The sequence below is a fragment of the Scyliorhinus canicula genome, chromosome 2, assembly GCF_902713615.1.
Source record: "Scyliorhinus canicula chromosome 2, sScyCan1.1, whole genome shotgun sequence".
In the NCBI taxonomy this organism is placed as follows: Eukaryota; Metazoa; Chordata; class Chondrichthyes; order Carcharhiniformes; family Scyliorhinidae; genus Scyliorhinus; species Scyliorhinus canicula.
This window is the reverse complement of record NC_052147.1, coordinates 183,381,884-183,408,003: the sequence shown is the minus strand read 5'-3', so window position 1 is coordinate 183,408,003 and position 26,120 is coordinate 183,381,884. Positions and strand designations below refer to the sequence as shown.

Below are 26,120 nucleotides of genomic sequence, written 5' to 3'. Positions count from 1 at the left end.
ATCTCACAGACCAGTGTCGATAGACCCTTTGTGATGTGCTTTCCTCAAGTCCAATCACCGTGAACCATAGCTGGCGCTGCTCAGGAAGGTAACACAATAGCCATGTCCGGTTGTTCCACTACCTCCAAGGCATCTGACTATCTTGGGATAGCAGCACCATAAAAAGCTTCCTCATGCCCCTTAGAAGCAGCACACAACTCAGTCCATCAGCGACCAAAAGGTCCTTATCCCTCACTGGGGTTTTTTTTTGTAGGAAGTGCGTTCCGTTTCCCATAGGAATGGTAACTGATGATATCATGTATCATGCACTGATTATCTTACTTTATTAATTGCAAGAGCTTCAACCAATCCTGTTTCTATTCCTGACTTCCTGACTCTGACGTCGAACATTGTACTGAACCATGTAGGCTGCCAGCACTGGCTTACTTGAGGCAATAGCTCAGTTTTCTTCAAACCCCTGTTGTCTGTTATCATTTTCCTTACAGCATGGAGTGTATACTTGCCATTATTCGTTTTTTTGTTAAACACCACTCACACACTTAGTACAGTTAACATTTTGTGGTTACAACCCAATTGAATTTATACATAACAGTCCCTAACAACTTACAGGACATTTCATCTGTAATAACTGTTATACTCTCCAATGCTATATTGGTTGCTGCATTGGTTACAAATTCCCCTGCCACGATTCTTAAACTATTGCCATTTAAAATACGGGGGTTCCTCATCAGTCGCTGCTGTCTGCTGAGACCCTTAATAACTCCACCGCGTAATACGCCCCTCCTGGAGACCACAGATCACCCATCAGCTAACGTCCAGTTAGAGATGTCTGACCGGAGGTTTCAGTATTCAGTAATAATTTGATGTTTTGATTTGTTTCTAACCCGTAAGGTTTTTCTTCCGGGCTCTATCATTTAATTCCCTCAAACATGTAGCCAATTGTATCATTAGTTTTTTTCCCATACTGTCTGAAACATTCTTCACCAGAGTGTTGTTCAGGTTCTTCATCTGTATTATTGTTACTTCATCTGAAATTGAAATGAACAGGTCAAAGGCGGAGAGGACCCTATTTCTTGATTTGTATCTTCCTATCCTTGCTTGGATATTCCAGAAGTACCATCTCCAGGACTTCCGGATTTCCATTGCCGCCATTCCTCTTTTTCTAACTCAGTGATTCAATCAGGTCGAAACTTTCCCTGATACATTTTGGATATTGCTACTGCGTCTACTTCAATGTTTTAAATTCTGATTGTGACAGGATTAGTTCCGGACATAATATTTTCACTGTATCATCTGTCCTATTGATGCTGCTAACAGGTTTCAGTTCACTGGCATCCTGACACCCACACCCAAACATTCATTTTTCCCTTGTCTGAGCGAGTTGGGGATATGATCTATCCTGTGGCACGGCATCATTGCAGTGATACAGTCACTGAGGCTCATTTTACATCCCCAGGTCATCCCAACAGCATAAGCTACGTACTTCCTCACGAATCAATACCACAAGTCTGTCACTTGTCCACAAGCTTGCACAGCCTTTTAGAGTCACATTTTTGTTGGCCAAATTATCCTTGCAGTAATTGCACGTTGTCATTAATTTACCATCCCACTGACACTGACACTTCTTGGATTCAAAATCCACCCTGTGATCATTAAAGTTGCCTGATATTTCACAAAACAATCATGGCAAAACTGAATGCCCCAAATCTCCCTGGGGGCTGCAGCATCGCCCCATCGCTGTCTTTGCAAATGCATTATCAATTCTCCTGAATACCCAGTATCTGACCGTCTCCTGGGTTTCATATGACTACTACCAGTCCAAACAATCGGGCTACAGAATGCCCCACCCCTGACATGCTGTTTCCTGAAGCTCACTGTGAACCATTTTAAACTGAGGGCCATTAATCACTGTCCTTGATCTATCATTCCATACATTTAAATCTTTACTGATTACATTCCTACGCTCATTGCCGATAGGCTGCCGATGGAGTATCATAATTCCTCTGTTATTGTTCAATTTGACCAGATTTAAAAAAAATTCTGACACAATTTCTTTTGCTCCAGACGCCATGGTTCTCTAATACAATGTTCACCCAAATTTTTTATGATTTTGTCTTTACCAGTCACAGCCTCACCGATTACTTCTCCTGTGGTTTTATTCGGCAGTTTCACCCACACTTCCTCTCTGTCATCAATTGGTTGTAATATCCTAATTTTTTCCCGCATCCTCTTAATTTTATTAAATCTTTCCCTGTCATCAGATTCTTATTTCCTGATACTGCAAGTAATTCTCCTAATCTAACTTCAGGTCTAACGTTTCTATTGCCTGATACACCCTCTATAATGTAACCTCTAACTTCTGGTCTAATATCTTTATTCCTTAAAGCTCCTTCTACAATTTATTTAACACTCTAAACTTCATTTCTTCTGCTAGTAGCTTTCTAGCGATGCATCGGGCACTAGGACCCTGGTGGAGCTGTGCCGTGTCAATTTCAACCGGTTAATTTCAAAGTAATTTCCTGCACAGAGCTCTGACTGCTTGGGAGTAAAACTTCTTTTTGTGTTTATGCGAAGACCAATTTAATGTTGAGCATATTAAGTTGCTACCTCATAATATTGATCACATTTCTTGCCTGCCATTTATAGCTTCTAATTGATGTGAAACTTTTTTAAATTTTTTAATTTATTTATTTGTTTATTTATTTATTTATTTATTGCAGCCAAGACTATGCCGAGTTGCAACTAATCATTTACAAATCCCAATTTATACATTTTGATTTCACTTTGTGTTTACTTCCTGAGAATTATGTTCTAATTAACTCCCACAATGTTAATCATTATTACTAAGTTTCTAAAGAACTTTCAAATACTTACCCTGTTTTAAATCTCACTTTAATACCTCCTAAAACACAACATTTCACAAAACTAGGAACAGAGGATATCACATTCTTATTAAACAGACTCATTCATTCATTGGAGATCTCCATTCAGACAAAAGAATTCAAATCATTATACAGTAGTCCCCCGTTATACCGCGCTCCGCAATACCGCGGTTCGCGATATACCGCGGGGGGGCTTATGGACCCCAACTGTTAGTTGTGTCAATTTCAGCGGCCGGCTCACTTTGATCTGGAGAGGGAAGCTGCTCTCACTGAAGCAATCAGCCGGCCGCTGAAATTGACACTGCCCACTGCTCTCTCCCTCCAATCCAACTTTTAAGTTTTAATGTTTCTGATTGGAGGGAGAGAGCAGCGGGCAGTGTCAATTTCAGCGGCCGGCTGATTGCTTCAGTGAGAGACCAGCTTCCCTCTCTGGATCAAAGTGAGCCGTCCGCTGAAATTGACACTGCCGGCTGCTCTCTCCCTCCAATCAGAAACATTAAAACTTAAAAGTTGGATTGCAGGGAGAGAGCAGCGGGCAGTGTCAATTTCAGCGGCCGGCTGATTGTTTCAGTGAGAGCAGCTTCCCTCTCCGGATCAAAGTGAGCCGGCCGCTGAAATTGACACTGTTTTAATTGGATCCACGATGGGGGTTTTAAATTTATTTAAAAATCTATGCTAGCGCTTCCCATTGTGAGTCTACGGGGGTCTGACCTCTCCCCCCGCCCCCCGTAGACTCACAATGGGAAGCGCTAGCATAGATTTTTAAATAAATTTAAAACCCCCATCATGGATATCCGCGGCTCGGATACAACGCGGGTGGCTGTCTTGGACCCCAACACCCGCGTTATAAAGGGGGACTACTGTACTTTCATTCATCAACACACAAGTTTGTCTCTGGTTCCCCCTAGTGGCCATTCATCTCCCAATTCTGTTTCATTCAAACAACCCATATCTTCCCATAATAAATGTTAGCGTAAACAATTATATTTGTACGGAATTGAACTGTCCGCAAACATCTCATCAGCGGTCTTTTACTGAACTGTTCCTGCGACATCACATCAACCCGATAAAGACCTTAACCAATTTTAGCCAATTCGAATTGTACGGAATTGAACTGTCCGCAAACATTTCATCAGCGGTCTTTTACTGAACTGTTCCTGCGACAATACCTCAACCCGTTAAAGACCTTAACCTAATTAATGTGTAATTTAATAGAACCAATTTTTAATTTTCTACTCATATGCAACTGACTGACCAGGCAACATTCCATCAATCACCAACTGAATTGTTACCTCATTCCAATCCTCAGCCGTACCTGCATTGACTGAAATCAATTCTTCTAATCCACCAGACTGACCTTTGATTTTGTCGAGACAATCTTACCTGATCAAATGCGAGTGATTAGACTGTTAGCAGAATACGAGAGAGAGGAAAATCGATATGGCGAGTTTTATCTACTCATACCGTGGGCCCATTTCCTTTTTCCCCTTCCGAGAGCAGTCCAATTCTGATTTTACAGATGAAAGGCAAGCATCCAGAGAAATCCCCGATTTTGGCACCAAATGTTAATTCCAGATTCTTTGTGGCCGGTCTGGACTCAATAAAATCTGAGATGGATTAGCAGGTATCAATTATTGTTTTATTTCCACCAGCTTGCAAGGCTGACTCACTCGTCAGACGTTAGAACACACACAGCTGTCTTCTAAAGTTCCCAAAAGTTAGTGAGAACTAAGACAAAGAAATCACAGCACATATTGATTGAATCACATCAAGATTCGCATACAAGCTTCCCATAGGTCAATGTATACACCTTCTGACTAGCCATATATCCTGATTGGCTCACTTCGCATTTTCCCAATCCTGGCCTCTTGTTACCCAGCATCCTTTTCACTAGTCTCTCCACGAGGCAAAGCTCCCTTCCCCCTTCCTAATCATGCTGTGCTCATCCCTTTGTTCTCTGTCTGTGAACTCATTACCCTCAGGGTCCTACTGTCCATCATATTTGTTTGTTCACTTCCTCAGTAAGAGATGAGGAGTTATGTAGTCTGGGAAGAATATTGCCAGCAAAGGTGGTAATATGTGGAATTCAGGGTGAGAGGAGTCGTGTTCCATTATATAAGGTAAAGTTGGAAAGTCCAGGGAAGAGTTGTGAAGTGGTAGCAGGAGTAATAGAGAAACTATCTTGTCCAGGAATACAGTTTATCTTGGGTAATGATATAGCTGGATCGCAGGTGGGAGTAATGCCTACTGTGGTTGATAGGCCAGTGAAAATTCAGACAACTGAAGTGTTGAAGGACGAATACCCTGAGATTTTTCCGGATTGTGTAGTAACAAGGTCGCAAAGACACAGGTTAAAACAAGAGGATAAATCAAAGAGTGAAGATGACGTTGAAGTGCAATTGTCAGAAACAATTTTCGATCAGATGGTTGAATAAGAACAAGAACAGGTGGAGGATGAGGCGGATAGTTTTAGTTCAGGAAAATTAGCGAAGTTACAACAAAAAGATATAGAAATAAAACGGATGTATCAGAAAGCATATACGGAAGAGGAATCTGAGTGTATACCAGAGTATTATTACCGTAAAAGTGATGTCCTGATGGGAAAATGGAGACCTTTACATATGCAGGCGGATGAAAAATGGGCACAAGTTCATCAAGTAGTATTGCCTGTAGGGTATAGAAAGGAAGTGTTGTGAGTTGCACATGAGGCACCAGTGGGAAGTCACTTGGGAATAAGGAAAACTCAAGCTAAAATACAAAAACAAATTTATTGGCCTGGATGACATAAAGATGTAGTTAAATTTTGTCAATCATGTCACACATGTCAAGTGATAGGGAAACCTCAAGTAGTGATTAAACCAGCGCTCTTAATTCCCATTCCAGCATTTGAGGAACCTTTTATGAGGGCCCTAATTGATTGTGTAGGAACGCTTCCGAAAACAAAAAGTAGGAATCAATATCTTTTGACTATAATGGATGTGGCTACCAGGTTTCCAGTGGCCATTCCAGTACATAATATTACAGCTAAAAAGAATGTGGAGGAGTTACTTAAATTCTTTACTAGATATGGACTACCCACAGAAATACAATCGGCTCAAGGATCGAATTTTACCTCAAGGTTATTCAAAGAGATTATGGATAGTTTAGGAATAAAACAATTTAAATCAACTGTGCACCATCCAGAATCGCAGGGAGCATTAGAAAGGTGGCATCAGACATTAAAGACAATGTTAAGGGCTTATTGTCAAGATTATTCAGAGGATTGGGATAAAGGAATTCCATTCGTACTGTTTGCAATTAGGGATGCACCGAATGAATCAACCAAATTCAGTCCTTTTGAACTAAATTTTGGTCTTGAGGTAAGAGGACCACTTAAATTGATTAAGAAAAAATTGGTGAATGAGAAATCGGAAATTCCATTATTGCATTACGTGTCAAATTTCAGGGAACGATTAAATAGAGCATGTGAATTGGCTAGACAACATTGAAAAGTTGCACAAAATGTGATAAAACGAGTAGCGGACAAGAAATCCAAAGTTCGTAGTTTTGCCAGTGGAGATAAAGTTTTAGTATTGTTACCAGTGGTAAGTGAGCCTTTAAAAGCAAGGTGTTGTGGACCTTATCAGATTGAAAGGAAATTAAATGAGGTGAATTATGTGGTAAAAATACCAGATAGAAGGAAGACTCACCGAGTGTGCCATGTGAATATGCTTAAAAGGTATTTTGAAAGAGGAGAGAAAAAGGAGGAGGTTTTAATGATTCTAACACAAAGTGATGAACCAAATCCAGATGACTGTGAATTTGACATACCTCAAATTAAATTGTAAAACAAGGATGTTCTTAAAAATTGGAATAAATTGTTGAGTTGCCTTCCAGATAAAAAACGGACTGACCTGAAAGAGTTATTGATATCACGTGGGCAGGTTTGTGGAGATAAATTGGGAAGTACTAAAATGGGTATACATGATGTAGATGTGGGAAATGCTGTTCCAATCAAACAACATCCATACAGACTTAACCCTTTAAAGTTGGCACAGGTTAACAAAGAGATTGAGAGTATGTTTAAAAATGGCATAATTGAAGTGGGTTGCAGCCAATGGTGCTCACCCATAGTGATGGTACCTAAACCAGATGGTACCCAACGGTTGTGTGCGGACTATAGAAAGGTTAATGCAGTTCCAAGAACTGACTCTTATCCAATCCCACGTTTGGAGGTTGCATTGAGAAAGTGGGACAATCAGCTTTTATTTTCAAACTGGATTTACTTAAAGGTTACTGGCAGGTACCTTTATCCGAAAGGGGGAAGGAGATTTCAGTTTTTGTGACTCCAGATGGTATATACCAATTCGAAGTTATGCCATTTGGCATGAAAAACGCCCCAGCCACATTTCACCGGTTAACTAACAAAGTCGTAACAGGATTACCCATTTGTGCCGTGTACATCGACGATCTGATAATTTTCAGCCAGACATGGAAAGAACATTTAAAACATCTGATGGAGTTATTCGATTGACTTCAGGAGGCGGGTTTGGTGGTAAACCTAGCCAAAAGTGAATTAGGAAAAACCCAAGTCACTTTCCTTGGCCATACAATCGGACAGGGCCGAATGGTCACACGAGATGTGAAACCAACAGTTATTGAGGAGTTTCCCATACCCTCAAAACGAAGGGAAATAATGCACGTTCTTGGCATGAGTGGATGGGATCAAGCATTTGTGCAAAAGGTTTTGTAGCGTGATTGCTCCACAGATGGACTTGCTGAAGAAATGTCGAAACTTTCACTGGGCAGTGGAGTTTCAACATGCATTTGACGGCCTGAAAGCTGTAATAACCAATGCTACTTGGTAATGAACCAGGGCAGGTGATAGATTTGTTAGTGGAGGAGCATTTTGGAGGTAGTGACCACAATTCTGTGACTTTCACTTTAGTAATGGAGAGGGATAGGTGTGTGCAACAGGGCAAGGTTTACAATTGGGGGAAGGGTAAATACAATGCTGTCAGACAAGAACTGAAGTGCATAAGTTGGGAACATAGGCTGTCAGGGAAGGACATAAGTGAAATGTGGAACTTGTTCAAGGAACAGGTACTGCGTGTTTTTGATTATGTATGTCCCTGTCAGGCAGGGAAGAGATGGTTGAGTGAGGGAATCATGGTTGACAAGAGAGGTTGAATGTCTTGTTAAGAGGAAGAAGGAGACTTATGTAAGGCTGAGGTAACAAGGTTCAGACAGGGCGCTGGAGGGATACAAGATAGCCAGGAGGGAACTGAAGAAAGGGATTAGGAGAGCTAAGAGAAGGCATGAAAAATCTTTGGCGGGTAGGATCATTGAAAACCCCAAGGCCTTTTTCACATATGTGAGAAATATGAGAATGACTAGAGCGAGGGTAGGTCCGATCAAGGACAGTAGCGGGAGGTTGTGTATTGAGTCTGAAGAGATAGGAGAGGTCTTGAACAAGTATTTTTCTTCAGTATTTACAAACGAGAGGGGCCATATTGTTGGAGAGGACAGTGTGAAACAGACTGGTAAGCTCGAGGAGATACTTGTTAGGAAGGAAGATGTGTTGGGCATTTTGAAAAACTTGAGGATAGACAAGTCCTCCGGGCCTGACGGGATATATCCAAGGATTCTATGGGAGGCAAGAAATGAAATTGCAGAGCCGTTGGCAATGATCTTTTCATCCTCGCTGTCAACAGGGGTGGTATCAGAGGATTGGAGAGTGGCGAATGTCGTGCCCCTGTTCAAAAAAGGGAATCGGGATAACCCTGGGAATTACAGGCCAGTTAGTCTTACTTCGGTGGTAGGCAAAGTAATGGAAAGGGTACTGAGGAATAGTATTTCTGAGCATCTGGAAAGATACTGCTTGATTAGGATAGTCAGCACGGATTTGTGAGAGGTAGGTCTTGCCTGACAAATCTTATTGACTTCTTTGAAGAAGTGACCAAGCATGTGGATGAAGGTAAAGCAGTGGATGTGGTTTACCTGGATTTTAGTAAGGCATTTGATAAGGTTCCCCATGGTAGGCTTATGCAGAAAGTAAGGAGGCATGGGATAGTGGGAAATTTGGCCAGTTGGATAACGAACTGGCTAACCGATAGAAGTCAGAGAGTGGTGGTGGATGGCAAACATTCAGCCTGGAGCCCAGTTACCAGTGGCATACCACAGGGATCAGTTCTGGGTCCTCTGCTGTTTGTGATTTTCATTAACGACTTGGATGAGGGAGTTGAAAGGTGGGTCAGTAAATTTGCAGATGATACGAAGATTGGTGGAGTTGTGGATAGTGAGGAGGGCTGTTGTCGGCTTCAAAGAGACAGAGATAGGATGCAGAGCTGGGCTGAGAAGTGGCAGATGGAGTTTAACCCTGACAAGTGTGAGGTTGTCCATTTTGGAAGGACAAATATGAATGCGGAATACAGGGTTAACAGTAGGGTTCTTGGCAATGTAGAGGAGCAGAGAGATCTTGGGGTCTATGTTCATAGATCTTTGAAAGTTGCCACTCAAGTGGATAGAGCTGTGAAGAAGGCCTATGGTGTGCTAGCGTTCATTAGCAGAGGGATTGAATTTAAGAGTTGTGAGGTGATGATGCAGCTGTACAAAACCTGGGTCAGGCCACATTTGGAGTACTGTGTGCAGTTCTGGTCACCTCATTTTAGGAAGGATGTGGAAGCTTTGGAAAAGGTGCAAAGGAGATTTACCAGGATGTTGCCTGGAATGGAGAGTAGGTCATACGAGGAAAGGTTGAGGGTGCTAGGCCTTTTCTCATTAGAACGGAGAAGGATGAGGGGCAACTTGATAGAGGTTTATAAGATGATCAGGGGAATAGATAGAGTAGACAGTCAGAGACTTTTTTCCCGGGTGGATCACACCATTACAAGGGGACATAAATTTAAGATAAATGGTGGAAGATATAGGGGGGATGTCAGAGGTAGGTTCTTTACCCAGAGAGTAGTGGGGGCATGGAATGCACTGCCTGTGGAAGTAGTTGAGTCGGAAACGTTAGGGACCTTCAAGCGGCTATTGGATAGGTTCATGGATTAGGGTAGAATAATGGAGTGTAGATTAATTTCTTCTTAAGGGCAGCACGGTAGCATTGTGGATAGCACAATTGCTTCACAGCTCCAGGGTCCCAAGTTCGATTTCGACTTGGGTCACTGTCTGTGTGGAGTCTGCACATCCTCCCCGTGTGTGCATGGGTTTCCTTCGGGTGCTCCGGTTTCCTCCCACAGTCCAAAGATGTGCAGGTTGGGTGGATTGGCCATGATAAATTTCCCTTAGTGTCCAAAATTCTATGATTAACCTAGGATAAAAGTTTGGCACAACATCGTGGGCTGAAGGGCCTGTTCTCTGCTGTATTTCTCTCTCTCTCCTGTGTTGGAGAATTACAAGGGACTCTGTGATCAGATTGAACTAAAGTATCTAACTTTAAAGAGAAATGCTGAGGCATAGAGAAATGGATGGATCATGCAGAGACCTTCTTGTTCCAAGAGACTGTCAATTGAGAAGGATTTCATTTTGAGGAAGAAGAACGAAAAAAAATGGACTATATTATTATACCTGTTTGCGTGTGTTGTTTTTTGATACAATAAAGTATATTTACTGTGTGCATTTCTTAAAAGATGGTGAAAAGGTGAAAAATGAAACCATCTTGAAGTTGATGGGTTTTTTTGTCTTGGGGGGAGGTGTCATGTGATAATACCTTTAAGAAATGGGTGTTTATAAATGGGTGTGTATATAAATATCTGTAGTGAGAATACCTTTAAGAAATTGGTGTTTATTACTGCAGTGATGTCAGAGAGTGGGTGGAGCAGAGCTGTCTGTGAGCCTTTTACTTTCATTTTAGGCTATTTGCTGCAGGATGTGTTTTAGTTTCGTTTTCAGAGCTGGATAGCTGCAATCACAGCCAGAAGATGTATTAGAGTCTCTGTCTGTCATCTAAAGACTGTAAATCGATCCTGGTGATTTAAAACTAATAACAGGAGTGACTTAACCTGATGTGCTTCTGGTAAAAGGTGTTTTAAGTCTTATGGATGTTAAAAGGAAAGCTTAAAGGATTAATTAGTGTTGTATTCTTTGGGGGTTGCATTTGAATTATTGATTGCTAAAATGTTCACTGTATATTTTAAAAAGGTTAACTTGAGTTCATAGAATAAACATTGTTTTGCTTTAAAAACTACTTTTCCATTTCTGCTCTACCACACCTGTGGAGTGGGCCATGTGCTCCCCATACCACAATTTTATAAAGGTTGTGGGTCAGGTGAACTCCGTGATACACTTTGGGGTTCTCTAAACCCTGGCCAATAACACTAGTTACCAATGGGAAGATGGTGGCGATGTGACTTCTTCAACCACTGTCGACATTGAGGTGTAGGTACACCCACAGTGCTGTTGGTGATTGGGTGGGGGGAGTTCTAAGATTCTGCCCCAATGATCGTGAAGGAATGGCAATATATTTCCAGGTAATTTGGAAGGGGATTTCCAGATTATGGTGCCCAGGTATCTGCTGCCTTTGTCCATCTAGAAGGATGCAACCTTGTGTTTAGTATGTGCTGTCTAAAGATCCTTAGTGAGTTCCTGCAGTGCATCTTGTAGATGGTGCACACTTCTGCCATGTTCATACATGGAGGGAATAAATGTGAAAAGGATAGCAATCAAGAAGGTGCTTTTTCCTGAGTGTTATTGCAGCTGTACTCATCCAGGCAAGTGAAGAGCATTCCATCACAGTCCTGACCTGTGCCTTGTCGATTGTGGACAGCATTTGTGGAGTCAGGAATGAGTTACTTTCTGCATGATTTCTAGCCTCTGACCTGCTTTTGTAGCCACCGTATTTCTATGGCTTATCCAGCTGAGTTTCTGGTCAATGGTAACCCCCAGGATGTTGACAGTAGGGGATTCAGCAATGGTAATACCATTGAATGTCATGGGCAATGGTTAGATACTCTTGTTGGAGATGGTCATTGCCTGGTACTTGTGTGGCACAAATGCCACTTGCCAATTATCAGCATTGTGGGGGGAGGGAGGCCTGCCGGATCAGGCTGTCTGCTAAAAATGGCAGATGGGATCACTCTTTGCTTGCCCCAGCTGACCACATGCCGATGGTTTGGACCTATCCCAAACTCGCCAGCTCTGGGATTCTCTTTTTTAGCACCATGTTGGAGGTACTCCGTTTGGAATTAGCCCCATGACCATTGATAACCATATTTGGGGTTTTGGATTCACCACCTGTTTACTCTGGGGTAGAGAAGGACTTTGTTCCTTTGCCTCATTGACAGTCCCGAAGCGGATATTGCTAGGTTGGAGGTCTCCCACTCTGCCCAGGGCCTCTGGCTGGTTGGGGGATTTAATGTCCTTCTTACACTTGGAGAAGATTAAATTCTCCATCGGGGGATGGCAATCATTTAATTCCTTTTTTTAAGGATCTAAACACCATCAGCTGTTCGGATTTTTAGGTCTGGGTTGAAATTCTCTGCCTCACACTGCCGGTAGCATAGATCCCAATGAGGCAGAGAATTTAGCAGTTGTGAAGAAAATGGGATTGGTGCTGGGTGCTGATCCGTTTCCAATGTTCTGGCCCCCTGCTGGCATCAGGATCAAGGTTCACACCCTGCACCAGTGGGAGGATGCAGCACGGTAGCATAGTGGTTAACACAGTTGCTTCACAGCACCAGGGTCCCAGGTTCGATTCCCGGCTGGGTCACTGTTTGTGCGGAGTCTGGACGTTCTCCCCGTGCCTGCGTGGGTTTCCTCTGGGTGCCCTGGTTTCCTTCCACAATCCAAAGATGTGCGGGTTAGGTGGATTTGTCATGCTAAATTGCCATTAGTGTCCAAAAAGGGTTAGGGAGATAGGGTAGATACGTGGGCTTCAGTAGGGTACTCTGTGTAAGGGCCTGTGCAGACTCGATGGGCTGAATGGCCTCCTTCTGCACTGTAAATTCTATGATTCTATGAGTCATTAAGTCCCAATTTCATCCACTTAACGGACTAGGCAGGATATTGTCCAGGTCAGTATGATAGTCTGGGCCAGGAATCACATGGGCGAGAATCATCCTGGTCCTGGCAAGCACGTGTTGGACTTTGCGGTGGGCCAAGAGGGTAACTCTTTAAGGGAGTTGGCCCCAAAGTCCATGAGGGTTAAGTGCTGTCAATTTCCAGCTGGCCACTTCAAAATCACTCCAGCATTAAGAGACGTGAATGGAAAGCATTTAATTCTATTTAAAGTAGAACAGGAGCTGTCAGTCAAATCTTGATGTTTATAAATGTTCCTGACAGAGGTCTCTTTTCTGGGGAGCTTCCTGACATGGTGTCTCTTCTGGAGGACTTCCTAATGAGGGTGTCTCTTCTGGGGGATTTGTGGGGGATCCTTATTTAAGAGGTTACTGGGAGGATCCCTTTATATTGGGTCTTTTAGGGGGTCCTTATTTCGGGAGTCTCTGGATGGGGTCCTTATTTGGGGTGTCTCTTTATTTAGGGGGTCTCTTTGGGAGGGGGCTGCAGGTGGGGGAGAGGGACTGGCCAGACGTTGGACCTCGCTATCAGACCACCTGCTCAAATTGGTGGCAGCCTGATAGCGGGATTCCTCGCAATCCTCATCATGCATAAATTTGCACAGCTAAGGATTGGGAATCGCTTCATCTGGGAGTGCAAATCAGGTGAAATCCAGCTCCGGCAAGAGAACAATCTCCTAAATGCAGAATTTCGCCCATGGTTCTTTTTTGTTGTTGTTGATGTTTGTAATTTTTGCATTCTTGTGTTTTAGTTGGTTGTTTGATATTATGTAAAACTTTAATAAACTTTATTTTTTTAAATTATGTATTTAAATATACAACTATAACAGTTGTATCTGTTTTACATTTCTAGGTGTAGCACATGTAAATAATCCCATCAGTCAACATAAAATTACAGATGAAGGTGGCATGGATGTACTTCTTTATTTGCTTTTTACTGCACATTCTCTTCAAGTAGAGGTAACACGGGACAGGAGTTATTCTTGTGCACGGCAGCATTTACTTATGTTAACTCAGGCGTAACTCACAGACTTAAGTCGACAGCACTTAAATTAATTGCATACATGCCAACCGTAAGATTTTTAAGATGGCACTTATTTGACTCCATATGTCAGCAATATATCAGAAGAAAAATCAGCAGCAAAAAGATCCACTGTTTTGAAGGTGAAGGTGATCAGTATGAACCATTCAGTCCAGTTGAAGAAGGAAACTGAAATCTGAAAGTTGTTAGAATCAATCAACCACCCTGAAAGTTCTTTGTATCCATTCATGAAATGTGAGCCTTGCTGGCAAGGCCAACATTTATTGCCTATCCCTAATTCAACAGGAAGGTGAGCTACCTTCCTGAAACACTGCATTCCATGTGGTATGGATGCCCCTAAACACTCACGTGCTGTTAGGGAGGAGGTTCCAGTTCAGGGTGGTGTGTGACTTGAAAGGAACTTGTAGATTAGGGTAATGTTCCCATGTACTTGCTGTTCTTCTATTTTGTAGAGGTTGTCGGTTTGGAAGGTGCTGTCAAGATTAAATGTAATCATATGGATTCATGAATGAAAAAAAATAACAGATTTTTATCACTGAATTAATTAGCAATAATTTCCACTTATGTGTATAGGTTGAAGTTCTCCACAGCTTGGCCTGTATAGTGTTGGGAAACAACGAATTACAGAATGTTTTAATGAAGAGAAAGGGTTTCACCTACAAGATTGTATTGAACCATCTTAAATGTCTTGACAAAGTAAGCTGCAGCAAATTAGTATGGAATTGAACATTTTCCAGGCTCTCATTTATGCAAATATGTCATGGGAATTTCACAATATTGACATATTAAATAGATATCTCATTCATATGTCATATTCTAAGGTGTTAAAGGGCTATTAAAATAAATCTTCTTCAACTTTTTTATTTGATTTGCTTTAAATCAAATAACTAATATGAGTAGCAGGAAATTTTATATCAGAATTGAATCAAAGAGATTGGGAGGTTACAGGTAAAATTTCTATGTATGGGAACAATCCAATGCCCACACTGAGCTCAAAAAGCAGCTTGCCGTGGCACAGTATAGCCGATAAAAGCCAGGAGACCCTGCTCCCGGGATCTTTCCAGCTCAAAACGCCTCACGAGATCAACGCAATCTTGTGAGGTGTTGCAATGTAAATCCTGCCCATTGTGGGCAGGATCACCTTTTGGCAAATCTGCATATTAGAACAAGACAGATAGCCTCACTCTAAAGTGCACATACCCAAGGTACCTGAGGCTCTTTGATTCATCCCCTTTGCCTTGGAGATCTCAACCGAACACTGTTTGGTACTAGTATCCACAAAAAGGGACCAGACGGAATGGCACTCGTGGGTGTCTCCCAGTGAATCTGAGGCCCCCAGTTGCATGCCCTTTGGACAGGGTGGTGTCCTGGTCCTGTTGGTGCCACCTAGGCACCCTGGCAGTGCCACTTGGGTGCCAGCCTGGTGGTACCCAGATGGCACTGCGAGCTGGCATGGCCATTGCCAAGCTGGCATTTCTTTTGCGCAGGCGCGATCGGGCTAGGGTTTGTCCTGTGTGGGTGTTGGTGGGGTGCATGGGGGCCAGGGAGCCTCCCATACTGTGTTCAGGTTGGGGGGGGGGGGAATTGGGGTTGCTTTGAGGCCCTCTGATGGTGTCCTGATCTCTAGCTACACTGGGGAGTTACGGCGTGTGGGGTTCCCCAGTCCCCAATGTGCAAAACGGGGAGACCGCATGTTTCCCATTGAGGCCCCTTATACAACGTGAGCTTCTTGGTGCTCGACTCCGGCTCCACAATCCAACGTTAATTAGTCCACTTAAGGAGGCCCACAGGCTTGATGCCACAAATCATGGCTTGCCAGCCAATTCGCTCGGACTGCGCTTGCAGCCCCCTACTAACAAGGTAGAGCAGCCCTTAAACTGCTCTCCACAGCTATAGAACATAGAACATAGAACGATACAGCGCAGTACAGGCCCTTCGGCCCACGATGTTGCACCGACATGGGAAGTCAAAAACTAAAGGCCATCTAACCTACACTATGCCATTATCATCCATATGCTTATCCAATAAACTTTTAAATGCCCTCAATGTTGGCGAGTTCACTACTGTTGCAGGTAGGGCATTCCACGGCCTCACCACTCTTTGCGTAAAAAACCTACCTCTGACCTCTGTCCTATATCTATTACCCCTCAATTTAAGGCTATGTCCCCTCGTGCTAGCCACCTCCATCCGCGGGAGAAGGCTCTCACTGTCCACCCTATCTAACCCTCTGATCATTTTGTATGCCTCTATTAAGTCACCTCTTAACCTTCTTCTCTCTAACGAAAACAACCTCAAGTTCATCAACCTTTCCTCATAAGATTTTCCCTCCATACCAGGCAACATCCTGGTAAATCTCCTCTGCACCCGTTCCAAAGCTTCCACGTCCTTCCTATAATGAGGCGACCAGAACTGTATGCAATACTCCAAATGCGGCCGTACCAGAGTTTTGTACAGCTGCAACATGACCTCATGGCTCCGGAACTCAATCCCTCTACCAATAAAGGCCAACACACCATAGGCCTTCTTCACAACCCTATCAACCTGGGTGGCAACTTTCAGGGATCTATGTACATGGACACCGAGATCCCTCTGCTCATCCACACTACCAAGAATTTTACCATTAGCCAAATATTCCGCACTCCTGTTATTCTTTCCAAAGTGAATCACCTCACACTTCTCTACATTCAACTCCATTTGCCACCTCTCAGCCCAGCTCTGCAGCTTATCTATGTCCCTCTGTAACCTGCAACATCCTTCCACACTGTCTACAACTCCACCGACTTTAGTGTCGTCTGCAAATTTACTCACCCAACCTTCTGTGCCCTCCTCTAGGTCATTTATAAAAATGACAAACAGTAACGGCCCCAGAACAGATCCTTGTGGTACGCCACTCGTAACTGAACTCCATTCTGAACATTTGCCATCAACCACCACCCTCTGTCTTCTTTCAACTAGCCAATTTCTGATCCACATCTCTAAATCACCCTCAATCCCCAGCCTCCGTATTTTCTGCAATAGCCGACCGTGGGGAACCTTATCAAACGCTTTACTGAAATCCATATACACCACATCAACTGCTCTACCCTCGTCTACCTGTTCAGTCACCTTCTCAAAGAACTCGATAAGGTTTGTGAGGCATGACCTACCCTTCACAAAACCATGCTGACTATCCCTAATCATATTATTCCTATCTAGATGATTATAAATTGTATCTCTTATAATCCTCTCCAAGATTTTACCCACAACAGACGTGAGGCTCACCGGCCTATAGTTACCAGGGTTATCTCTACTCCCCTTCTTGAACAAAGGGACCACATTTGCTATCCTCCAGTCCTCTGGCACTATTCCTGTAGCCAATGATGACATGGAAATCAAAGCCAAAGGCTCAGCAATCTCTTCCCTGGCTTCCCAGAAAATCCTAGGATAAATCCCATCAGGCCCCGGGGACTTATCTATTTTCACCTTGTCCAGAATTGCCAACACTTCTTCCCTACGCACCTCAATGCCATCTATTCTAATAGCCTGGGTCTCAGCATTCTCCTCCACAACATTATCTTTTTCCTGAGTGAATACTGACAAAAAGTATTCATTTAGTATCTCGCTTATCTCCTCAGCCTCCACACACAACTTCCCACCACTGTCCTTGACTGGCCCTACTCTTACCCTAGTCATTCTTTTATTCCTGACATACCTATAGAAAGCTTTTGGGTTTTCCTTGATCCTACCTGCCAAAGACTTCTCATGTCCCCTCCTTGCTCGTCTTAGCTCTCTCTTTAGATCCTTCCTCGCTTCCTTGTAACTATAAAGCGCCCCAACTGAAATTTCACGCCTCATCTTCACATAGGCCTCCTTCTTCCTCTTAACAAGAGATTCCACTTCTTTGGTAAACCACGGTTCCCTCGCTCTACCCCTTCCTCCCTGCCTGACTGGTACGTACTTATCAAGAACACGCAATAGCTGTTCCTGTTCTCCGAGGGGCCGAGAGGGTAACCCACAGGGCAGCCTGTGCCAGCTGGAAGGAATTGGCAGCGGCCGTCAGCTCAGGACCAGTAGCCAGTGCCACAAGAAGGCCAACAACCTACACCAGGCCGCATGGGTGAGTTGCTCCCATGTTCCTCGCCCCCCCCCCCCCCCCCACCAGCACGGGAATGCACCTGGCACCGCCTCCACCCAGCACATAGCCCTGGCCCATCCATGCCACCCACGCCAACCTCCCCCCTCCCCTCCTCACCCTCTCGTGGTGAACCACAGGTGCGCTAATAATGCCCACTGTGTCCCCACAGGAGAAGTTATTCCACAAGCCTTGGGAGATGGGTGGTGTGGTGCCGGACATCAGAATCCTCACAATCTTCGATAAACGGGCCATGGAGGTTACTGGGGTGGTGGAGGACAAAGCGGCATTAAAGTGGAGGTCAGCACATGGCACAGAGGTTAGGATCCACTGGGCCCCACCCAAGATGACTGTCAAGTGACAGGGAGTTGTTAATGCCATACAGACGACCCATCCCTCCCACTGACCACATGCCCATTCTCCAGCAGGATCTCCAGCCAACACCACTGCCCCATCCGGGGTGGATTCCCTCCCCTTCAGCGTGCATGAGAGCACCTTAGAGAGCTCCGAGGCTGCACCATAGATGCATTACAGCCATCATCCCCACCCTTCACCATCGCAGAGACAAGCACTTTGGTGGGCAACGGTAGTGATCAAGCTTCTGGGCACACCTGGTGAACACCACACAGTTGCTAATGTACAACAGGTGGAGGCAGGAATGCCCAGGCGAGTAGTCGGAGGTCTGGGTCCCAGTCAGATGCTGAGCCTCTGGATCGGAGCTGATGCAGATGATAGTGTGCAGTCATCATATTCAGAGGGGGATGTCAGTGAGGCACCAAGGCCAACACTGCTCAGGTTGTGACTTCAGTGGAGAGCTTGGTGCACAAAGTCAGCAGCATGATTGGAGGTGCCTAAGGCCTGGTGCAGTCAGCGACGGCCATGGCTGAGGGCCCTGGTAGACTGTCCGACACACCGGGCATGTGATCCAGTACCGGGCCAAACCTAATCAGATGGTGTGGGACTTATCCTACTCTCAGATGGGAAAAGCCAAGGCACTCCAGACCATGTCCCAAACTCTGAGGAACCTCGCCGAGGACGTCAACACCATGGTGCAGGTACTGGGGAGCTGGCAGGACCAGATCATGCAGGGGAAGCCGGAGCACCCGGAGGAAACCCACGCAGACACGGGGAGAACGTGCAGACTCCACACAAACAGTGACTCAAGCCAGAAATCGAACCTGGGACCCTGTAGCTATGAAGTTACAGTGTTACCCATTGTGCTACCGTGCTGCCTCTAGGTAGAAAAAAATTGATAGGGTGTGATTTAACAAGACAAAAATAGAGAATTCTGTTTCGGGCAAGTTTTGAGGACTGTTTCTCAGCACCTGCAGCGCCGAGAACGTCACCACTATTTAACAACACTATCCCATTTTCTTTGGTGTCGGTGAGGAACGCTCTGCCAAGGCCACACTTACATCATTTTGTGCACTGACGAGCTCAGCTCGCTTGTACAGCCACACTACCCGCGGATTGGGTTGCCATTTTTAAATGAGGTCCCGATCTTTCTTTTGCCCCCCCCCCCCCCCCCCCCCCCCCCACCACCACCACCACCACTGCACCTAACGTGCCTCTTGCAGTGTCCTTGTGCTTTTCCTCACCCGACCTCTTAAGGAGAAGGCACCCCGGGCCCGATCCCAGGCACCTTGGCACTACCAGCCTGGCACACAGACAATGCACCTGCCAGCCAGGCAGTGCCACCCTGACACTGCCAGGATACCCAGTTGGCACTGCCAAGGTGCCAGCCTATCAACCTAGCTTGGCCCACATCTTGCGAGGCATTTTGAGCATCATGAATTTCACGAGAGGCCTCTCTAGAGATTCAACTGCCTTGTCGCATCACTAAGTTGGGCACGACATAGCTATTAAATCACACCCATAAATGTTGTGATACCCGGTCCAATAATTCCTTCTGATAGTGGCTGGAAATATCAAGGAACTTGTTTTGGCTTTTTGCAATTCTTAACCTGTTCAATTAATGTCTATAATCATACATTAAGACTGTCCACTCAGAGTTTTTTTAAAAATATTTTTATTAGGGTATTTGCAAGTTTTTATAATAATAATAACAGCAACATAAACATGGTACAATAAACATTTCCACCCCCGTCACAGTCTTCACACACCCTAACCAAAAAACAACAATCCGGCCCTCTCCCACCACCCCCTCGCCCCCTTTGGAATTCTGCTTTTGTTGCTGAGAAAGTCGACAAACGGCTGCCACCTCCAGGTGAACCCAACCATTGACCCTGTTAAGGTGAAATTTATTTTCTCGAGACTGAGAAACCCAGCCATGTCACTAACCCAGGTCTCCACACTCGGGGGCTTTGAGTCCCTCCACATCAATAAGATCTGTCTCCGGGCTACCAGGGAGGCAAAGTCCAAGACATCGACCTCTTTCGCCCCCTGAACTCCCGGCTCTTCTGACACTCCAAAGATCACCACCTCCGAACTCGGCAACACCCGTGTTGTTAGCACCGTGGACATTGCCTCAGCGCAACTCTGCCAAAACCCTCTGAGCTTCAGGCATGTCCAAAACATGTGGACATGATTTTCTGGGCTTCACCTCACACACCTGTCCCCGACCCCAAAAAACTTACTCATCCGGGTCACCTTCATGTGTGCCCGGTGGACTACCTTGAACTGTATCAGGCTAAGCCTGGCACATGATGGGGATGTATTAACCGTGCTTAGAGCATCCGCCCACAGACCCTCCTCTATCACTCCTCCTAGCTCGCCCTCCCACTAGCCCTTAAGCTGCTCCACTGGACTTTTCTCCGATTCCAAAAGTTCCTGGTAAATATCTGACACTTTCCCCTCTCTCACCCAGGTACTGGAGATTACTCTGTCCTGTATCCCCCGTGGCAGCAGCAACGGGAAGGCCGGAACCTGCCTTCTCAAGAAGTCTCGCACCTGCAAATACCTAAACCCATTCCCTGCTGGCAATTCAAATTTATCCTCCAAGGCTTTCAAGCTGGGGAAGCTCCCGTCTATTAATAGGTCCCCCATCCTTCTAATTCCTGCCCATTGCCATCTCCGGAACCCACCATCCAGCCAACCTGGTACAAATGGATGATTATTATAAATTGGGTCCAACTCGATGCTCCCTCCGCTCTCTTATATCTCCTCTACTGCCCCCAGATTCTCAGAGCCGCCACCACCACCGGACTTGTGGGGCATCGGGCCAGCGAGAACGGAAGAGGCGCCAATATCAGTGCTCCCCAACTTGTTTCTTTATATGACGCCACCTCCATCCCCTCCCACACCGACCCCTCCCCCACTACCCACTTCCTAATCATGGCTATATTAGCCGCCCAATAGTAATTGCAAAAGTTCGGCAGCACCAACCCACCCTCCCCCGACTGCGCTCCAGCAACAATTTCTTCACCCGCCCACACAGAGCCCACAATAACCTTATTCACCCGCTTGAAAAAGGCCCCCAGGATGAAGATGGGGGGGGCACTGAAAGACAAACAGAAATCTGTGGAGGACCGTTATTTTCACAGTCTGTACCCTCCCCGCCAGTGATAGCGGGAGCATGTCCCATCTCTTAAAGTCCCCTTTCATTTGTTCTACGAGCCGGGATAGGTTTAACTTGTGCAGTGCCTCCCATTCCCGGGCCACCTGGATTCCCAGATATCGAAAGCTCCTTCCTACCATTCTGAATGGCAGCTCTCCCAGTCTCTTCTCCTGTCATCTTGATTGGATCACGAATATCTTGCTTTTCGCCATGTTCAATTTATACCTGAAATATTACCAAATTCACCAAGGATCCGCATAACATCCCCCATCCCCTCCAACGGGTCTGAAATATACAAGAGCAGGTCATCTGCTTAAAGCGAGACCCGGTGCTCCACCCCCCCCCCCCCCCCCCCCCCCCAAACCAGCCCTTTCCAGTTCCTAGAGACTCTTCAAGCCATGACCAGTGACTCTATGGCCAGAACAACCAGTAGCGGGGAGAGGGGGCACCCTTGCCTCGTCCCTCAGTGTAGTTTAAAATATCCCGACCTTAGCCGGTTAGTACGCATACTCGCGACTGATAGAGCAACCGCACCCAGTCAATTAAGCCCTCACCAAACCTAAACCTTCCCAGCGCCTCCCACAGGTCATCCCTCTCCACTCAATCAAAAGCCTTCCACGCATCCATCGCTACCACCACCTCCACCTCCTCTCCTTGTGAGGGCATCATAATAACATTCAAAAGCCTTCGAACACTGGCCTTGAGTTGCCTGCCCTTTACGAATCCTGTCTGGTCTTTCCCTATCACCCCCGAGACACAATCCTCTATCCTCGTGGCCAGTATCTTAACCAGAGGTTTGGCATCCACATTCAGTAGAGAAATTGGCCAGTATGACCCGCATTGCTCCGGATCCTTCTCCCGTTTCAGGATCAATGAAATTAAGGCCTGCGACATTGTTGAGGGGAGGACCCCCTTCTCTCTTTCTTCTTTAAACGTCCTTACCAGCACAGAATATAGAACATAGAACATTACAGCGCAGTACAGGCCCTTCGGCCCTCGATGTTGCGTCGACCTGTGAAACCACTCTAAAGCCTATCTACACTATTCCCTTATCATCCATATGTTTATCCAATGACCATTTGAATGCCCTTAGTGTTGGCGACCTCCCCCGTATCATTTGTTTCTAGGTAGTTTTGGATGGACTTGTTCACCTGCCCACAGATCGCTGCGTCTGCTTACAACTCCACGTCCAGCCTCCATAGTGGGCGTTGTCCTCTCTCCACACTAACCCGTAGATCCACCCAATATGGGGCATGATCCGACACTGCGTTTGCCGAGTACTCAGTATCCACCACCCCCGGTATTAGAGCCCTGCTCAGAATAAAAAGTTGATGGCTCGAGGGGCCAGATGGCCTACTCCTGCTCCTAGTTCTTATGTTCTTATGTTCTTATGTTCTTATATCTTGTGGACATGGGAGAAAAAAGAAAACCCCTTCGCCCTTGGCCGTGCAAACCTCCATGGGTTTACTCCCCCTATCTGTTCCATAAACCCCTTCAATTCCTTTTCTGCGGCGGTCACCTCCCTGTCCTGGATTTTGACCGGTCCAATTCCGGATCAGTGACTATGTTAAAATCTCCCCCCATGATCAAGTTATGTGACTCTAAGTCTGGGATCTTACCTAACACCTGCCTCATAAATTCCACATCGTCCCAATTCAGAGCATATACTTTCACAAGTACCACCCACACCTCCTCCAGCTTCCCACTCACCATTATGTATCTATCCCCCATGTCTGACACGATTCTCCTTGCCTCGAATGCCACTCATTTATTGATCAAGATAGCTACCCCCCTGGTCTTTAAGTCCAGCCCTGAATAGAATACTTGGTCAACCCAACCCTTTCTCAATCTAGTCTGGTCTATAATCTTTAGGTGTGTCTCTTGTAACATTGTCACATCCGCCTTCAGCCCCCTCAAATGCGCAAACAGGCAAACCCTCTTGACCAGCCCATTCAACCCTCTATCGTTCCATGTCATCAGCCTGGTCGGGGGGCTTCCTGCCACCCACCCCCCTCGCCCGACTCGCCATCACCCTTTTTATGCTAGCCTCCAGCTCACGCCCCCAGCCTCCTCGAGCCCCCCCTCTGGCATTCGCCGTCCCCAACCTGCCATTTGCCCCCGAGTGACAGTTCCTCCCATGTCAGCAAAGCAGCTCCCCCACCCCTTCTCCCTCCCCCCCCCTCCCACCCCCGGTAACAGCACCAGAAACCCAACCCCCATATCAAGCTCCAGCTTAACACCTGCTCGCCCCCCACTGTGCTTCCGTGAGTCAGCTGACCAAGCTGACTTGATAGCTCCCACCCATGGCACCAAACAATCTGTCTCTCCATTGTTCTCTCCCCTCTCTCCCCACTTGGACAAACATATTCAAAGCATCACATTCCCCAGTAAACAAACATCAGAAAAAACAGTGGAAAAACAACCACAGAAAAAACAACCACAGAAACCGCCCCCCCATCGAACCAGCTCCCAGTAAGACAAAGTTATCTTTAGCCATCGAAACAGCCCCTTATTGCACGCAACATTACTTATTCAAACCAACACAAAAGTGATTGTCAACAAATCACCATTGCAATACTCTCGAAGCATTCAGTGTCTTTAGTTCACATCCAGTCTTTTTTCCTTGATGAAAGTCAATACATCATCTAATGTTTTGAAGTAAAACTCCCGTTCCTCATACGTGACCCACAGATGGGCTGGGTACAACGTCTTGAACTTCACCCCCTTCTTAAAGAGGGCCGATTTTGCTCGAGTAAACCCGGTTCGCTTCTTGGCCAAATCAGCGGCAGGTCTTGATAAATGCACAGCTCATAATTCTCCCACCTGTTGCTCCATTCTTTCTTGGCCCACCGCAGAATGTGTTCCTTGTCCAGGAATCGGTGCAAACGTACCAACATTGCCCTCGATGGCTCGTTCGCTCGGGGCTTCTTCGCGAGGGCTCTGTACGCTCTATCCACTTCCAGGGGCCAAGAAAACGCCTCAGCCCCCATCAATTTCTTCAGCATGTTTGTTACATCGGCTCTCGCATCCGATCCCTCACTGCCTTCAGGGAGGTCGGCGATTCTCAGGTTCTGCCTCCTGGACCTGTTCTCCAGGTCCTCCAGCTTCTCCTGCATTCTTTTCTGGCGGTCATTCATCATCTCCACCTTAGTCTCCAGCACGGTTATGTATTCCTCGTGCTCGGACACCTTTTTCTCCACCCCCTGGATCGCACGTCCATGGGTTTCTTGATTCTGCACCACCTGATCATTCAAAGCCTTGATCGGGTCCAGCGTGTCCTTCTTAAGCTTGGCGAAGCATTCTTCAAAAAACTTCAACAGCTGCTCCGTCGACCACTGTGCCGTTTCCCCATGACCATGGTTCTCCGCAACGCTTTCTCACATTGCCAGCTCTGCTCGCGTCTTCCTTGTAGAATTTTGTCTCCTCACACGGCCACTTGTGGTCCAATTCTCCATAAACTGGAGGGGGATTTCTCCTCACTGTCTCACTCTTCACCGATTTATCCAATAAAATCAGGAAAAAACAGGAGAAAAAGATCCAAAAGTCCATCACAGGCGGGAGCTATCAAATGTGCAACCTACTCCTTCATGGCCGCCACCGGAGGTCCCTATCCACTCAGAATTAACAATGTGTTTGTTCTGCAACTCCACATGAGTAGCCATTTTCAGAGGAGCGGTATGGAGAGAAAATTGTAAAGAAGGAAGTAGTGGTGTCCCTCAGAGGTCAGTGGTGGGCACACAATTGTTCACAATTTACATAGATGATTTGGAGTTGGGGACCAAGTGTAATGTGTCCAGGTTTGCAGACGACACTAAGATGAGTGGTAAAGTAAAAAGTGCACAGGATACTAGAAGTCTTCAGAGGGATTTGGATAGTTTAAGTGAATGGGCTTTGGTCTGGCAAATGGAATACAATATTGACAAATGTGAGGTTATACATTTTGGAAGAAATAACAGCAGAAGGGATTATTATTTAAATGATAAAACATTAAAACATGCTGCTGTGCAGAGTGACCTGGGTGTCCTAGTGCATGAGTCACTAAAAGTTGGTTTACAGGTGCAACAGATGATTAAGAAGGCGAATGGAGTTTTGTCCTTCATTGCTAGAGGGATGGAGTTTAAGACTAGGGAGGTTATGCTGCAATTGTATAAGGTGCTAGTGAGGTCACACCTGGAGTATTGTGTTCAGTTTTGGTCTCTTTACCTGCAAAAGTACGTACTGGCCTGGAGAGTGTGCAGAGGAGATTCGCGAGGTTAATCCCAGAGTTGAAGGGGTTGGATTATGAGGAGAGGTTGAGTAGACTGGGACTGTACTTGTTGGAATTTAGAAGAATGCTTATAGAAACATATAAAATTATGAAGGGAATAGATAGGATAGATGCGGGAAGGTTGTTTCCACTGGCAGGTGAAAGCAGAACTAGGGGTCATAGCCTCAAGATTTAGAACTGAGTTTAGGAGGAACTTCTTCACCCAAAGGGTTGTGAATCTATGGAATTCCCTGCCCATTGAAGCAGTTGAGGCTCCATCATTAAATGTTTTCAAGATAAAGGTAGATAGTTTTTTGAAGAATA

The 26,120-nt window shown here is 45.5% G+C and overlaps 1 protein-coding gene across 5 annotated transcripts in view; it reads left to right on the top strand.

Moving 5' to 3' along the window:
* The window catches only part of ankar (ankyrin and armadillo repeat containing), a 326,309-nt gene that overhangs the window by 222,062 nt on the left and 78,127 nt on the right, over positions 1 to 26,120 (top strand). For 3 of the 5 annotated variants that reach the window (XM_038789171.1, XM_038789170.1, XM_038789173.1), the window contains 2 exons: positions 13,734 to 13,840; positions 14,496 to 14,618. In XM_038789171.1, coding sequence (XP_038645099.1) covers positions 13,734 to 13,840; positions 14,496 to 14,618 — 230 coding nt within the window. The remainder of the gene's footprint in view (positions 1 to 13,733; positions 13,841 to 14,495; positions 14,619 to 26,120) is intronic. The other 2 variants (XM_038789172.1, XM_038789175.1) reach the window with 1 other exon arrangement.